The 16288-nt window shown below is 38.5% G+C and overlaps 1 protein-coding gene across 2 annotated transcripts in view; it reads left to right on the plus strand.

Moving 5' to 3' along the window:
- The window catches only part of LOC109412930 (Ig-like and fibronectin type-III domain-containing protein 1), a 692650-nt gene that overhangs the window by 655292 nt on the left and 21070 nt on the right, over positions 1 to 16288 (plus strand). For both annotated transcript variants that reach the window (XM_062861347.1, XM_062861348.1), the window contains one exon: positions 892 to 1752. In XM_062861347.1, the coding sequence (XP_062717331.1) occupies positions 892 to 1752 (861 nt within the window). The remainder of the gene's footprint in view (positions 1 to 891; positions 1753 to 16288) is intronic.

Here is a 16288-nt window from a genome sequence, read left to right on the forward strand (position 1 = left end):
CTAGTACGCAACAAACTAATTAAAAAGAAACACGGCATATTCAATCACGCTTTGTACAGTATGCGGCAGGAAAAAATGCGAAAGTGTTTTTCAACTTCAAACCTCATTTTCGTCCATTTGACATTAACCAATCTGTGTTTCAACGTTCCATGATCTATAATAGGCTAGTTTTCTGAAAACTTAATTAAAAAAATTCCCATTTTGGTCACTAACCTTTACAGGGCGGCGCTTGAAGATGAAGACAACAACAATTTTCAAACCGCAGAAAATCGCACAGGTCGCTAAATTTCGCATCTGATAAAACCAAAATTTTGATTTTCTCTACAATATCATCAAATATATGTACTTATTTCATCTGGTATGTGAAACTACATGGCTCTGGATCAGTGTGATCTGGTTGTTCATCGAATATGAGCTAATTTTGTTACTGTTATAGTCATTTTGTTTAATGACCATTGGGCGCGCAGTTTATTGATATCCGCTAATTAGGCCTACATTATCACATGTTAAACATCAAATGTGTTCATTTTTATTTTTCAGTGCTAGAATATAGACATTGACTGATACACTGTCATGAAAAAATAGTCATATATATCCCATATTTAGCGTGTAATAGTGCCTTGAACTTTTCGCATTTTTTCCTGCCGCACCCTGTATGTAACAGACAACAACGACCTTTGGTGAAACACAAGTTCACAAACTAAATTTACATAAAATCGCTGTGTGGCCCCTCATTCAAACAATCAACCCACCACCCTCGGAACTCGTAAAGCAGCCAGATAACTATAAACGAGAAAGTTTCGTGATTAAAATCTCTCCCTCGACGATCTGCCAACTAACCTGTTTCACCTGCACCCCCGACGGTGCTTATTTTCCACCTCTAATTCACAGTCAAAAAGGCAAAGAAAGCAAATACCACCGACGCCACAAGCACAACAGCAGCAGGAACATCCGAGTCAACTACTTCCCGGTCCAATGCAGAGCCAACATCCGACGACGAGGACGAGGACGAGGACGACAACGAAGATGAAGAGATAACACCCGACGGAGTGCCACCCATTACACATGACTTCACCGGTTGCTGCCAAGCCAACAATGTCAGTGAAGCGTGCTTGGGATTCTGTGTGCTGCATAACATTTTGGATGGAGCCACCGGAGTGGAACCGGAGCAATGCGAAAAGGACTTCCCCAACATTGTACGGTGCATGGCTGACGGACGGAACCACGTGCCATGTTGCTTGGAAAAAGGCATTCCCGATCTCTGCCAGGACATGTGCCGCGGCGAGTACACCCCCTTCACCGACCTGCTGAAATCTCGAGTATCCTGCGTCCAGCACACACTCCCCGGGCTGCAGTGCATTCTGGACAACATCCAAAAGCTCCCATCCGAACCGCAAGCCATTTCCGTTGAAGCGCTTACGGAGCGTTCGCTCCAGGTCAGCTGGTCCCCACCGGAACGGCTAGCCAAAACCGTCAAGTACTACCAAATCAATGCAACCAAGTTGCACTCGTTCGATCAGGACTTCCTGGCGAACGCCACCACCAAAGATAGTTTGATAAGCATTCAAGTGTCGGCCGATCAAAGCTCGGCCATAGTTAGCAACCTAGAACCGTTCACCATGTACACCGTGACCGTCAGTGCCCACAACGATTTCGGATCTAGCCTGCCGAGCATCCGGATTCGTGCCCTAACGCTGGAGAACGGGGTGGTTAATAAGGAAACCAGCGTCGCCGTTGTTCCCGTGCTGCCAGGTGAGTATTCTTTTTTGTCATCAAACCCGAAATCAATCAGATAAACTCATCACACCTGATCTAAAAGAACGTTCGTAAACCAATTGTGTGCGTGCAATACCAATTTCAGCTACTCAAAGCTGCAGTTTGAAAATCAACGATGAGCTATCAATAAAATCAGGTGTGTGAATGTCTCCCTGGTCTTTCCGTTCGTATTTAGGAATAATACCAGAAATAGGCGGAAGTTAAACTACAGCTGATGCCTAACGGTGTCGGGTGACCGGAAATAAGATGAAGAAAAATAAAGATGTAGGGTAGCTGCTTCAATGGCATGTTAAGTGCAGGAGAAGATAACATTTGCTAGTAGAATGCGTCAATTTCAAAGTATTATTTTAATATGTAGTTATTATATGCTCTGAGACCTAAGCGCATTTAATTTCCAGGGTGGCTACTCATAAGAAAAAAATAAAATTTACTGGGGTTTCCAGGTTGAAATTCTGAAAATTTGTTATACAAAATTCAGCCCAAGTATTATATTTTTTTAAAACTTTTCATGAACTAGATTTATTATTCATGCAATTTACAAAATTGCTGAATTCTCACAAGTGAAAACAAAACAAAAATCGATTAGGGATTCTTCTAGATTTTCCCAGAGTTTTTTAGGTCAATTGCAACAAATTGCTTAAACATTCCCTTCAAAAATTTCTTTATAAAGAAATGATTCAGGATGTCAACTATAAAAAAAAAAAACTGGAAAATCAGTAATCCCACAGATCACATAAGGGGGCATCCATATAGTACCTCACGCTTAGAGGGGGGGGGTTCTGAAAAGTGTGGCAAGCAATGTATTAAATAAAGGAAAACTCCGTACGTAGGGGGGAGGGGGGTTGAACATTTCCATTTTTAGCGTGATGTACTAAATGGATGCCCCTAACCTTTAAATTCCTTACACAGAGTCAAAACTGAACATGCGTGTCTGTACTCCGTGCTGGTAGTGTAGTAATATTGAGATTTCGAAATCCTATCCATCCTTTAAATTCATTCTCAGCTTCTCCCAGAATTCCTCTTGCGAGTTCTTCATTGAATTCATTCAAGGTTTGTTTTTTTCCTGGAGTATTTTAGTCGGAGTTTTTTTCTTCTTTTCACCAGTTTGTCCTATAAATTGTTTCTATTAATAGTTCGTTCCTTGATTTTTTCGGTGTTCTTTCGGGATCTCTGGGAGATGTTCTACCAGAATTCCTCTCTCACAATTTGTCCAGGAGTTTTTTACAAGGTCATTTCTGGAGCCTGCCGGGATTTTCCAGAGAATTTTCCGATATATTTCCAGAGCTTCTCGTTGGATTCCCCACACGCAGAACTCGATGTACACAGAAAAACGAGTAACTTTCACGCAGCGACCGAAAAGACAAAAGAATTTTTTCGCAGATTTGTGTATCACCGGATCAGCACATTTTTTGTGTCGTACACAAATATGAGTGAAAAATCCTATGTCTTTTCGCTCGCTGCGTGAAAGTTACTCGTGCGCTGTGTTGTTTCATTTAAGTGTGCACGGAGATCGTTCCGAAATTTATCAGGATTTATTCAGGATTTTTTCTTAGTGGTTTTCCGAGATAATTTTCCAACAGTTTACCTTGGGATTTTTGAAGAAGTTCTTCCAGGTATTTTTTGCAGAGAGTTTTCCGACATTCCTCTTGGATTTCCTCGCGGGATTGCGCCCGTTGTTCCTACCGGGATTTCACTCAGAGGATTTCCCAGTTTCCCTCTGAATTTCCTGAATATTTTCTTCTGGGGCTACTCTCAGAACTTTTTGCCGAGATGTCCCAGATTATGTCAGTGAAGTTTTTTGCGAGGTTTCATCTAAATTTTTTTTCCGATATTTCTCTGGGAATTTCTTACTGGAAGTTCCGTAATTTATCCCAAGAGACATTTCGAATAAATTCTGCTGGAAAAACCCCTGCAAGAACTCCAGGAAAAACTATCAAAAATCATAGAGGAGCATTCAGAATCTCGAGAGAAGTTCTGGTAAGGACTCCTAGAAGAGCTCTGATCTGAATAATCTTGAGAAAATCTATTAAACATAATTTCACTGCAAGAAATCCGGTAAACAACTTCTAGGAAAACCTGGTAAAGCTCTGAAAGAAATCACGAAAAGAAATCCATGAGAAATATCTGAAATAACTCCTGTAAAAATTCCAGGAATTCCGGGAAAAAATATAGGGGAAATTCCTGAATCTATTCTAAAAAAAAACTGAGATACTCCAGAGGAAAGCTTCCGTAGGAATTCCCGGGAGGAACTCATGTAGAAATTACGTGAAAAACACCTTAAGAAATTCTTGGAAGAGCTCCAGTTGAAACCCCAGGAATATCTCCTGTAGCAACTCTGGGAAAAATAGAGTTGCCAGCACGAAATAAAACAAAGTTACCCATAATTAAAACGTCATTACACTTCTTTGTCTCATTTGCATCAGTTTCAAATTGGTGCCGATGGTTGAGCATGAGACTGTCGATCCGAAGATTGAAGGTTCGAGCCCTGGAATAGGATTTTTTTGCGTCTCGATCCAGCTATAAGTTGTAAAACTGGAAGTATTGGTGGCCAACCGCGCGAGTTACGGAAGGTTAGTCAGATGCTCAATATGTCGCCCAGCTGATCTCGTCCACACGACTTCTTATCAACAAGTAAACCAAATATCTAGCTAGTTCTGGAATGGGCTTAATTGGCAGGTCCCGATCATTATTATTTAAGAGATTGCATGTAAGACATGGCAGATTCAAAGAAAGAAAAAAAAAAGTTTATCATGTATTTGTGCTTGAACCTGGGACCTTCTGATCCACAGGCTCGAGCTTTATAATCTGCACCATTTCTGATACATGAATCAAGAGACATTAGAATATGATGGCATGACGTCTTAATCATGGGAACTTTGTTTTAATTCGTGCTGGCAACTATGTTCGATTTTTAGTATCAACGTGGCATACTTTTGTTAATTAGTCAATGAAAACAAATTCCTACACAAAAACAATGTATTGACGAAATGTTCGTAACACAAAAGAGTAATAGCTAATAAAGTTAGTCACGTAAAAAAATGTAAAATTGCATAACTTTTATATGTAAAATCGTAAAAATAATGTGTTTTTTCGTGATTTTTTACGAAAATTGTTTAATAACTTTGAAATGCGCAATTTAAACACCGTAGTGTGTTCAGCAAAGTTGTAGAGTATTGTTCTAACTATATCCTAACGGTATTTCCGGTACCTTTTCGGTGCAATTTTGAAGATTTTAGAGTAAATTTCTGAGAAAATGGTTAAAAAAAACACAAAATTGATTTGATAAACCTTTAAATCTTCATCAATTTGGCTCATTTTTGGATTGAAGACTTGATTTTGTATGTGGATTGATAATTTGATGTGTCACGGAGAATCTGAGAAAAAAAGGTTTAAAGTGAACAGGTGATATATTAGACTTGGTCAACAAAGTCGATTTTTTGAAACAAAGCTTTTTCGATTCCTTCAAGCAAAATTTGGGATCGATTGGTTGTTTCCCCGTATTCCGAATTGCGATTTAAATTTGTATGGAAATGAGTATGGGAAAACGTGCTTTTACAATTTATGAGAATAATATAAATTGAATTTTTTGTCTAATACGATCAAACTAATGACGTTGAAGTATAGCCTAGGATATGCCAAAAACTTTGCCGAAGACCGCTTGGTGATCCGACACGTTAAAACGTACAGATTGCCCAGTGGTGCTTAACATTTAACATGTAAAGGAATAACATCAATAATAAAATCTCAATTTTTGGTCTAAGTTACCAAGCGAATAACTTTTTTTCACAAGCGTCGGATCATTTTGCGGTCTTCGGGAAAGGTTTTCGGCATACCCTAGGCTATACCTTAACGTCATTACTTACATGGTTGTGGCGTATTGCATCTGGAGCGGCGACTATCATTTCGGCGACGTGTTGCGTTCAACGCGACGACTCGATCTGCGGCGTCAAATCGTCGGTGCAACGCAACCGACCAAACAATCATCAGAGTAACCGTAGATGAAAATTACTTTGTAATAATTAGTTTAAGTTCCGATTCCAATAAAGATTGACCATATCTAACAATGGTATTAGACAAAAGACGTTTGCCCATACTAACTTCCATACAAATTTCAATCGCAATGCCGAATACGGGGACGCAACCAATCGCTTCCAAATTATGCACAGTTGCTTTTTTTTATTTGTATTAATGCGATTTTTAGCCCTAGGCTAGTTCATCTCGGGACCCACGCTTTACTTCCCTTCCGAAGGAAGAACTCACATTTTGTGAGTTTGTCGGGAGTGGGATTCGATCCCAGGTCCTTGGCGTGATAGTCAAGCGTTCTAACCATCACACCAGGTCCGCTCCACTGCACAGTTGGTTTAGAACGCTAATATACACTCCCGATCAAAACATGTAATTTTTTTAGGCCCACATCTCCACCAATTTGCGTCCGATTTCGATATAAAAATGCTATGTAAAGTTAACACATTTCACCACATTTCAAAAAATGTGGCAATTTTACGCTAAGTTTTAGTACGTAAATTTTAACAAATATGTGTAGTTCAATGGCTATGCAATAAGTACCATTCATTATGTTTCAAAAAGGCCAAGAAGAATTCAAATTGATTGAAAGATGACAGAGATATCAACAAATCACATTCCCATGTCTTACGATAGTGACCCCTAACTTTTAGCTGATACATCATTTTGAGGGGTGACCCCAAACTTTTGATCGATGACATCAAAAGCTTAGTTACTTAATAACTTTTTTCTTAGATTTTTTAGCCAAGTTCGGCAAAAAGCAGTTAAAAGATAATAGAAAATAGGTTATATTACCGCTCTCTTCATAAAATTTGGTCGACCCAATTTCCAGCGACACTGCCGAAAGTTTATATTCATTTTTAGAAAATTTCGCAAATTTGGGTTAAGTTAACGTATATTTTTTTTTTTTTTTTTGTAAAAGTTTCACCTAAATCATGTTCAAAGTTGCTTTGACTTATTATCTTTTGAATGAGACATAGGGATTTGAAATCTGACGCAAATTGGCAGAGATATGGGCCCAAAAAAATGACATGTTTTGAGGGGGTGACCCCAAACTTTTAATGTTTGTAGAATATGAAACCAATCTTGCTGAAGTTCATGGCACAGTGGCCACAAGTTCGTTTCACAAGCGGATGGTCATGTGTTCGATTCCCTGCCCCGGCACTTTCGTCAGATGATCTTTCCTCGAGAGCCGCTGACATTGATCCTCTCCTGAGCACATGGTTCTAACAAACCCGGATACTTGGATATCGGCGAACTGTAACTCAAAATGGACCCTCAATCGGACTGAAACAGGAACAACAACCGCAAGCCACCATCATCGTGCCCATCCTTCTATCATGGACAGAGCAGAAAACACCACTAAGGCAACTAGTTCGATATAATAGAATAGAATAGATTTAGGCGCTGTACTAAGCCTATGTGCAGCTGTCAATTGCAATCGCCCACTAGTGCCCTAGAAGAGAACTTCTTCTTCTGTTTCTCTGTGGTTCTACGTTTCCAATGGAACTTGGCCTGCCTTCAAATCTTCAAATTCATGTTCTCAAGTGCTCAACACTTTCAATGTTATTAATTGAAAGGCTTTCTTTGCCTGCCATTGCATGAATTTGTATAATGTGAGGCAAGGACAATAAAAAAACTATGGTGGTGCAGATAAACATAACGTGTCACTAGTTGTCTTTTTTGTTTTACCGCTGATCTTATGCAACTCAAATAGTGACGTCTCTATTAAGATCAGCGGAAGAACAAAAGAGAGAACTAGTGACACGCAATGTTTAACTGTGCCACATGCAACTGTATCTTATTGGTTCTCCAAAACATGCAAAAGCAAAATACACTCGAACTAAAATATTCAAAAAATGTTTGTACATAAAAGTGAAAATAGGAACGTGACCAAGCTACAATTCATGTAATATACGTTACCGCAACTGGGGGGAAGTTGATCAGTGGGGTGAAGTTGATCGCTATCAGATCAACAGACTTCAATCACTGAGAATGCTCAAATTTTGATTTAATAGAAGTATTTTTGCCGTAAATCAATTATGTGATTATTCTTAACGATTTGCATGGCAATGAAATCAAATTTTACATAGAAATATCGATTTTTCCGAAAACCTAGCTATGCAATATCTTGATAAGGAATCAAAGTTTTCGAACTCGGCCTTTCGAATATTGCTGTAATGCAGTAATTTCCTGTAAGAATTTAGCTAACGTAGCATTTTTATTTTCTTCTTCGGAATCATGCGCATTGTAGCTGATTTTATTGAAAATATCACTAGTTTACAAAATAGAACGAAATAAGTGAACTTTTGTCAACGACCAAAATTTATTAAGCACAATCTAGCGCCGATTTCAAAACCATTATTCAAAAGTATTTAATTAGAACAGTTTTTGAGTTTCCGTTAAATATCAAGTTTTACAATTTTCGAAAAAGTGGAATTTACTAAAAATCAATCATGTCTTGCGATTTGTTCAACCAATTTTAAATCATTTTGCATAAATTGAAAGCTGAATACCATACCTTTCGATTTGCTGAAAGCAGGTTTTGCGTCAGATTGCGTTGCGTTGCGTTGCGTTGCGTGGTAACGGAGTAATTCGTAGATTGCATACTGAAAGTTGTCATGCTAATGCTTTAATACTCCTATTCCGATTGCTTATGGAATGCTATTTGGGAAGGAACAGCTATCCAATCAGAGGTTGAAGTAAAAAAGACATGAAAACTTCCATTGCCGGCCACGTCCATCTTCTCCGTTACGAGGATAGGAAAGGATGTGATGATATGACACCTACTTTATGAAAGGCCAGCGACTCACCGGCGCCCCCATAGGTATCAAGGAGTTGGATATTTGGAGTGGGTTGATTTGGGAATCACTATAAGCGAGCGATAAGATTCAGATTGTGTAAGTGTATTTGAGTTGATCATGTAGATGTGTTGATGGGAGTGTAAATGATTTAGTATATTGTAACACCAACGTTGGGAGTGACGTAGCTAAGAAATTTTGTCACTCCATGGGCCTTTTTGCTTCCAGGGATGGGGCACAGGCATTTACACTGTGTCCTGGCTAACAAGCCTAGGCTTAAGCGCCATTGCTCGCTCTCTGAAACGATAAGAAACACGTTATGTGGATGGGAAGAGATAGAAGGGAAGGGATAATATCTATTTATCGAGGTGCCAGCGACTCACCGACGCCCTCATAAATAGAAAGGAGATAGGTTTTTGGTAAGGGAATGATCTGGAATTGGGTTATGTTGGAATTTTGATGGAATGTAATAAGCGAAAAATGAAGTTTTAAATACGTCAATAAAAATAATTTACCCTTAACCGCTGAAATAGAAAGTATTAAGAATTAATTTTCAATCATGTCATTTTTATGACGTATTTGTGGCCCTTAAACTCCCTACTAAGCTCCCTACTTCCGAAGTTTGCTCTACAGCACCATAGAGTTTCTTCGAACTCGAAACACGAAATTAGATGAATGATACAATAGTTGTAAAACATGATTCTAAACTTACTTGGAAAACTTTAACGTTCACTACTTGTTCCAATAGCGAATGAGCAATCAAAATACTAACTCAATCAATTAGAAATTGAATAAAAAAATCTATTTGATCAATTTTGAGAAGCTTAAACGTCAATTCAAAACATCGATGCTGCGTACATCTATTCAAAAATTCTCATTTCTAATTCATAGGACGAAATTTATTATAGCAAGACTATATGTATGCAAGTTAGAATCTCGATCGATTACCTCTCAGGGAACAATCAATGTATCATTTCGGGCAGCCAGTCCCTTTTAGAGGAGGCCACTGACCTTGATGGTTGGTAATTGCCGTGAGAGTTTTTGAGATACGGTAATTCTGTATCTGCTCGACGGCAATAAAGAGAAAATGCTTCGCTTCCTCTAGGTTGAACACTCCGTCACAGAACGATTACAAAAAAGGCAACACTCTGGAGAAAATAAACGGAAAAATAACAATAAAAACTATACTTAGCTGTATGATTTTCTAGTCAAGAGGATATTCGTAAATCTTGGCGAATGTCCAAAATCCTCTAATTTTTCGTACCACAGTTCTCCCGAGGGAACCGCCGGCGCCGGGCCGCACACTTCGTTTGAAATCCACCGCAGCGCCGCATCCACCGCAATCCGTAATCCGCAATCCGCTTCTCGAAAAATTAACCCCCACACATTCAACACTGCTCCTCTCCCCCCTCGATTCAATCTTTCGCACCTCTGTCTGCACCATTGTCTTCTAACTCCCCCAGCTTCCATTATCCAGCCAAATGGATCGGGTAGTCAAAAACTCTCAGACCATACCGATTATAGAACCTTCCGTCGAACAGATACTTCCTTCCGGCACTTCCTTTATCAAGGCGAAAATCACTTCATTTTTCAATATTAAAATTTTTCGAAAGCAGGTTTTGCGTCAGATTGATGAAATTCAAGATATTGGCGAGTTTAACGGACAATATCCTTAAATTTTATCAAAATTTCCTAAAATATATGAAGAAATGTATTGTTTTCAATAAGAAAATAACAATTTAAATAGTTATTTATGTAACGAGTTGCAAAATAATGATTTTAACAGCATGATTTGTACAGCATGGCTTGCCGAGTTGGATAAATACGACAAGTGCTGTCAAAATCGAGTTTTGCAACGAGTTGCATACAAAGTGTTTTGCAATGAAAGACAAAATTTCACAAGAGTGTGATCGTTCTCATCAATATCATCGTGCTTCGCGTTGATTGAATGGAAACGGCCACGTGCTCCATCCTGCTAGACACAAAATTTGGATCAAGCAAGCCGTGCTATAACCGTCACAGTTTTTCAAGCTCTAGCTGTGGAAACTCAGGTCAGGCTGAGGTTGTCAATCAAACAATTGCATTATAATTCATAATGCCACCGAAATGATTCGCATTATGAACCATAATGCAATTGTTTGGTATCGAGCGGAAAAGTAGGCCGTTATCTTACCGAAACGGCAAGTATAAACTATAATTTTATAGTGCCGAGTTGCAAAATAGTTATTTATGTGACGAGTTGCAAAAAGTTGATTTTTTCAGCACGAGTCGTACATTTATCCAACGAGGCTTTCCGAGTTGGATAAATACGAAAAGTGCTGAAAAAATTGAGTTTTGCAACGAGTTTCTTACAAAATTTTATGCAATGATTTTTTCATAATGCAACTCATTTGAGTTGCATAATGTTCATAATGCAACTCAAATGAGTTGCATAATGAACATTATGCAACTATTTTTCATTATGCAACTCATTTCAGTTGCATAATGTACCGGAATGGAAAAACAGGTCATTATATTACTGAAATGAGTAATATAAAATTGAAATTATGATACCGAATGGCATAAAATTCTTTTTGCAACTTGGCACTATAATATTGAATTTTATACTTGCCGTTTTAGTGTCACTACGGCCTACTTTTCCTCACTATAAAAATGAGTTGCATTATGATTCATAATGCAACTCATTTGGGTTGCATTATGAATCATAATGCAATTGTTTGGGCAACAACCTGTGTTTCCACGTCAAGAGCTTGAAAAACTGTGACGGTTATAGCACAGTTTGCTTGATTCAAGTTTTGCGTCTAGCTTGATGGAACACGTGGGTGATCCCGTTCAACCACCAGGAAGCATGATGATACTGATGGAAATGATCATATTAAAGTGATTTTTTTTCTCATTGCAAAAAATGTTGTATGCAACTCGTTGCAAAACTCGATTTTTACAGCACTCGTCATATTTATCCAACTCGGCAAGCCTCGTTGGACTCGTGCTGTAAAAATCATCATTTTGCAACTTGTTACATAAACAACTATTATGCATTAAGTATCATAATTTCTATTCTATATAACTCATTTCGGTATCATTACTGTTTATATTTTCTTCCTGGTGCATTATGCAACTGAAATGAGTTGCATTATGAAAAATAGTTGCATAATGTTCATTAATGTTCAGAACAAATGAGATGAATAATAAAAAAATCTTTGCATAAAATTTGTATTTAACTCGATTTTTTCTTCAGAGCTCTCTCAACTTTTTTCAACTCATTACATAAGGGTAATTCTCGCTGATACCGGCCCACTATTTACACCTTGTCTTCAAAAATCTTTAAGGTGCCGATTTTCTGAAAGCCCTCGCTAAAAAAGTAAGAAAAATGAATTTGGTTACTCAAATTGATGGACCCCCTGTTAGTTTGAGCCACAACAATTTTTGCAGACCCCTCGATTTTGGTCAAATGGTGGCTCATTTAAAATGTTTTAACTCGAGAGTTTCTTCAAAAACCAGCTCAAAACGAATAGTTGTTGAAAAGAGGAAAGATAGAGCTACTATTTACAATAATAAAAAGTTGGGTCGGCCATATTGATTTTGGCCGCCATCTTGGATTTTTATACCAAAACATTTTTTTCACCATGAGGGCAACCACCGATTTTCAAAATTTTTGCATCAATTGAAAGCTGAGACATTTATACATAACATATAAAAAAATTAGAAATGTCTTTTTCTTCTTTCAAAAGTTATCTGCCGTTTTGTAAATCATGCCACTTTTGCGCACTGGGCCTGGTGCCGGCCGTTTACATAAATGCGACGATATTTCACAGTGTTTACGAACATGAATTTAAATTCTGAGTCCACTAATGGAAAGCTGAAGGTTTAAGCTTTTCAAAACACTATAAAAGTTATGAAAACAATGCCCGCATCATTGAGAAACAGTCAAAAACGGAAACGAACCTCCGCTTTGGCCAAATTTTGTGTATACATGAAGGCGTAAACTCGGATGCTGTTGCATGTCGTTACCGGTGCGCATGGAAATGTATGGAGAAAACGTGGCTTAGTTTACAAAACTACAGATAACTTTTGATAGGAAAAAAAGACATCTCTAATTTTTTGATATGTTATGTATAAATGCCTCAGCTTTCAATTGATGCAAAAATTTTGAAAATCGGTGGTTGCCCTCATGGTGAAAAAAATGTTTTGGTATAAAAATCCAAGATGGCGGCCAAATCAATATGGCCGACCCAACTTTTTATTATTGTGAATACTGCCCATAACTGCATATTTGTAACATTTGCATATTTTGCTGGTATTGAGTTAATACTGGGGATCATCATCAAATCACAAGTGCTTTCGACCACATGAATAAAAAAATCAAGTTTGTTCTAGGATTTTTGAAAAAAATACCAAGTCATTTTGTCTCATTGACCAATGTGACCGCATAACAGTCACACTAGGAAAATAGACTGGCTTTGAAGCGTGACATTAATCATACTGAGGTCCGATTTATTTTTTGGGAATTCCCCCAGCATACAGGAAGTGCTGTAGAAAACTTTATTGCTATACGACTGATGACAAATTTATGGGAAATTTTTAAAAATTCGATTCATTCCTATACTATCCAAAGTTGCAACTTTGGGTTCCATTTTCTCCAATGCCTACTTTTGTCGAATGTTACTGTTATGCGGTTATGGGCAGAATAGTAGCTCTATCTTTCCTCTTTTCAACAACAATTCGTTTTGAGGTGGTTTTTGATGAAACTTTCGAGTTATAACAGTTGTTAAAATGAGCCATCATTTGACCAAAATCGAGGGGTCTGCAAAAATTGTTGTGGCTCTAACTAACGGGGGGTCTATCAATTTGAGTAATAAAATTCATTTTTCTTACTTTTTTAGCGAGAGCTTTCAGAAAATCGGCACCTTAAACATTTTTGAAGACAAGGTGTAAATAGTGGGCCGGTCTCAGCGAGAATTACCCATAAATAACTATACCCAACGTTTGTTTGACATGTCATATGTAGGCAAGTTGCAGTAAAAAAACAGCTCAATCGGAGCATTGACTACGGTGAATGAAACGTGTGAATTGTACGACTTTGCTTAAAAATAGAGCAAAAATCGATTTCAAATCATCAACGTTGTATGGAAAGTCGAAAAAATTTCCGCTCTACTGTATTTTTTTTCTTCGCGTTTTCGACTATACCAAAAATTATCATCAGCTTACCGAGTTCAAAAATGCTGTAAACTAGTGTAATAGATGAAAACTGATCAGCTTCCCAGATTACGGTACGAAAGTTAAACCCACTGATCCCTTAAAGACATGATGTAGGTAGAGGAAACTCTCTTAGAAAAGAGATCGTTAACTGACATGAACTAACATTCAATGAAAACAATGAAAGGGACTTAATCAAGATGCCAATTGCAGAATAGAAAATAAACTGTGTTTGAATTTTCTTGTAAATCGGATGTAAAACTGATGCATGAATAAGATCAGATCTGGAAGATGAATAAAAATGCAAGTAAGATTGATTTGACTTTAAGCTCATTTAAAACAAACATACATATAGACTAGTTTCTTTTAGTTTTGCCTCAATGTCGCTGGAAAAAAATCCAAAAGAATCACAATATAAAAAGCTTTGCTCGTTATGTTTGTGAAAGTTGCGGCAGCTCAAAGAAGCTACACATTTTTTACGTTTCCCTTTTGTGGAGAGCTCGGACCTAGTTGATCCATCTAGCCGGAGCTACACATTTTATTTTTACTCCAATTGCAAGCAGTAGCCATTACGTAGTGATTAAACATAATCATCCCCCCCCCCCCTCATTATCCATCCGATGTAAAGTTTGCAATGTGCATAAATATTTAAGCGCCAATAAGTAGTGTACATCCGCAAAGTCTTTCCTAATCCAATTAAAGAACAGTTCCGGAAAGCGAAACCTACCCAACCATGCCCCAAATTATTTTCACATAAACAGCTTGAGTACGTACGTTCCCATTAAATGCCCAAATGTTTGTTTCGAGCATATGACCGTTTGGTGGTGGATGATTACGACCCCTTTGGCCCTCTGTCTGACAACCCTTTCCTACAGTTTCAAAAGTTTAAATGTTCGTCCTGGAATGGGTGTTCTCAAATCTAAACGAAAACCGCGCGTTCACACGTTGCAATGTCAGACGTCAGTACGGAATGTTTGACTTCCTGTCGTCACGGACGAGTACGACGATGGATGAGATGGAAGCGAGAACGACACTTGCCATTTGCTGTTCATCGTTAACCGCCTTTCGTCGTTGAAATTAAACGCATTTTATAAATCTCCCACCGACTAATCCTTGCTGCAAAGTGCTCGCCCGGGATAAGAGTTTCCGTTCCACATCTCAAGGGGAAAGACAAGTGTGTAGGAGTTTGCCGTCTGTCCGTCCCCTCGTGCAGATGGATGACAAAATATTCATGGCTGGCGAGCCGTTTTATAATGTGCGTTTCGGGTCCGTTTACTTTCGTCCATAAATAATTTAGCGATTTTCATCGTTTGATGAATATTGGATGAGACGTTTTTCCGCCAGTTTGGATGCTATTGGATTTGACAGGGCATGGTCAATTCCGCGAGGGAACGTCAAAACTTTTTGGGGGCATTTTATTGGGCTTTTCTTGTCTAGTTGGGCGGTAAATTAAACTGGACAGCAACCCATACACGCCAAATCGAATACACGCAAATGTGTACATTTCAGATTCCTGATATTAATTTCATTTGCAAACTAGGAGTAAAAAACTTCCCTTCCTAATAATGAAAGTCGTTCGCTAAGAACACGTCTTTTAACTTATGCCACTTTTGAAATACCCAAGTGAACGTGGGTGATTTTAACCCAATTGTGTTTAGTGTGCATCATGTTTATGGTTCGGAAAACTGCTTCTGACAGGTGTTTACCCTGAAGATGACGCTCAAACAATTTATGTTACAACACAGACTAGCAACAAGTACAGCGCTTTCTCGTTAGAAAATTAATTCAACATCCTAAGCTACGAAGAACCCCATAAAACATATGCAATTACCTTTTACATCATATCCGATGAGTAGTAATATGCGGGAGATGAGCTTTTTATTGAACAGTCGGAAGGTGCATCACACCTATCCATTTCAGCAATCTCCAGGCATCGTCGTGTGCATCCTGGTACGCTTGAACACTAAACACACACACACATCCTGCAAGAAGAAAAAACGAACCAAAAGAACATCATCCATTCACAAAAACTCTTTCCAAGACTCTTCAGCTATACGCCGGCTTGCCATTACTCATTGCAATAACTGGAGCGCGAACGAAAACATCAAAGAAGGGAACTCCGCGATTCAAACGCTACTAGGTACCTACTGGCTGGCTGGCTGGCTGGCTGCCTCCTTCTTTGGCTCATAATTTTATGGAGATTATGGCTGTAAAACTCTTTGGTGTTCTTTTTACACTACGTTCTTGTTTCCTTTTGCCAGGGCGACGCGATGATAGCGTGTAGGAGTGAAGTCATCCTTACATCGCCCGTAGGAGATGATTGAGCAAAGGTGGATTGAGCTCCTTATCCCATACGCTGTATGTACGCCTTGTTACTGGATTAGATGCGAGCACCAACTTTCCAAGTTTGCTATTCTGCAGTCGTGGAATACTCCCTAATTCTAGGAGATCGCTTTATCTGGAAATTCTTGAGAACGAAGACCCTGCTGTAA

This window comes from Aedes albopictus, chromosome 3 (genome assembly GCF_035046485.1).
Source record: "Aedes albopictus strain Foshan chromosome 3, AalbF5, whole genome shotgun sequence".
NCBI lineage: Eukaryota > Metazoa > Arthropoda > Insecta > Diptera > Culicidae > Aedes > Aedes albopictus.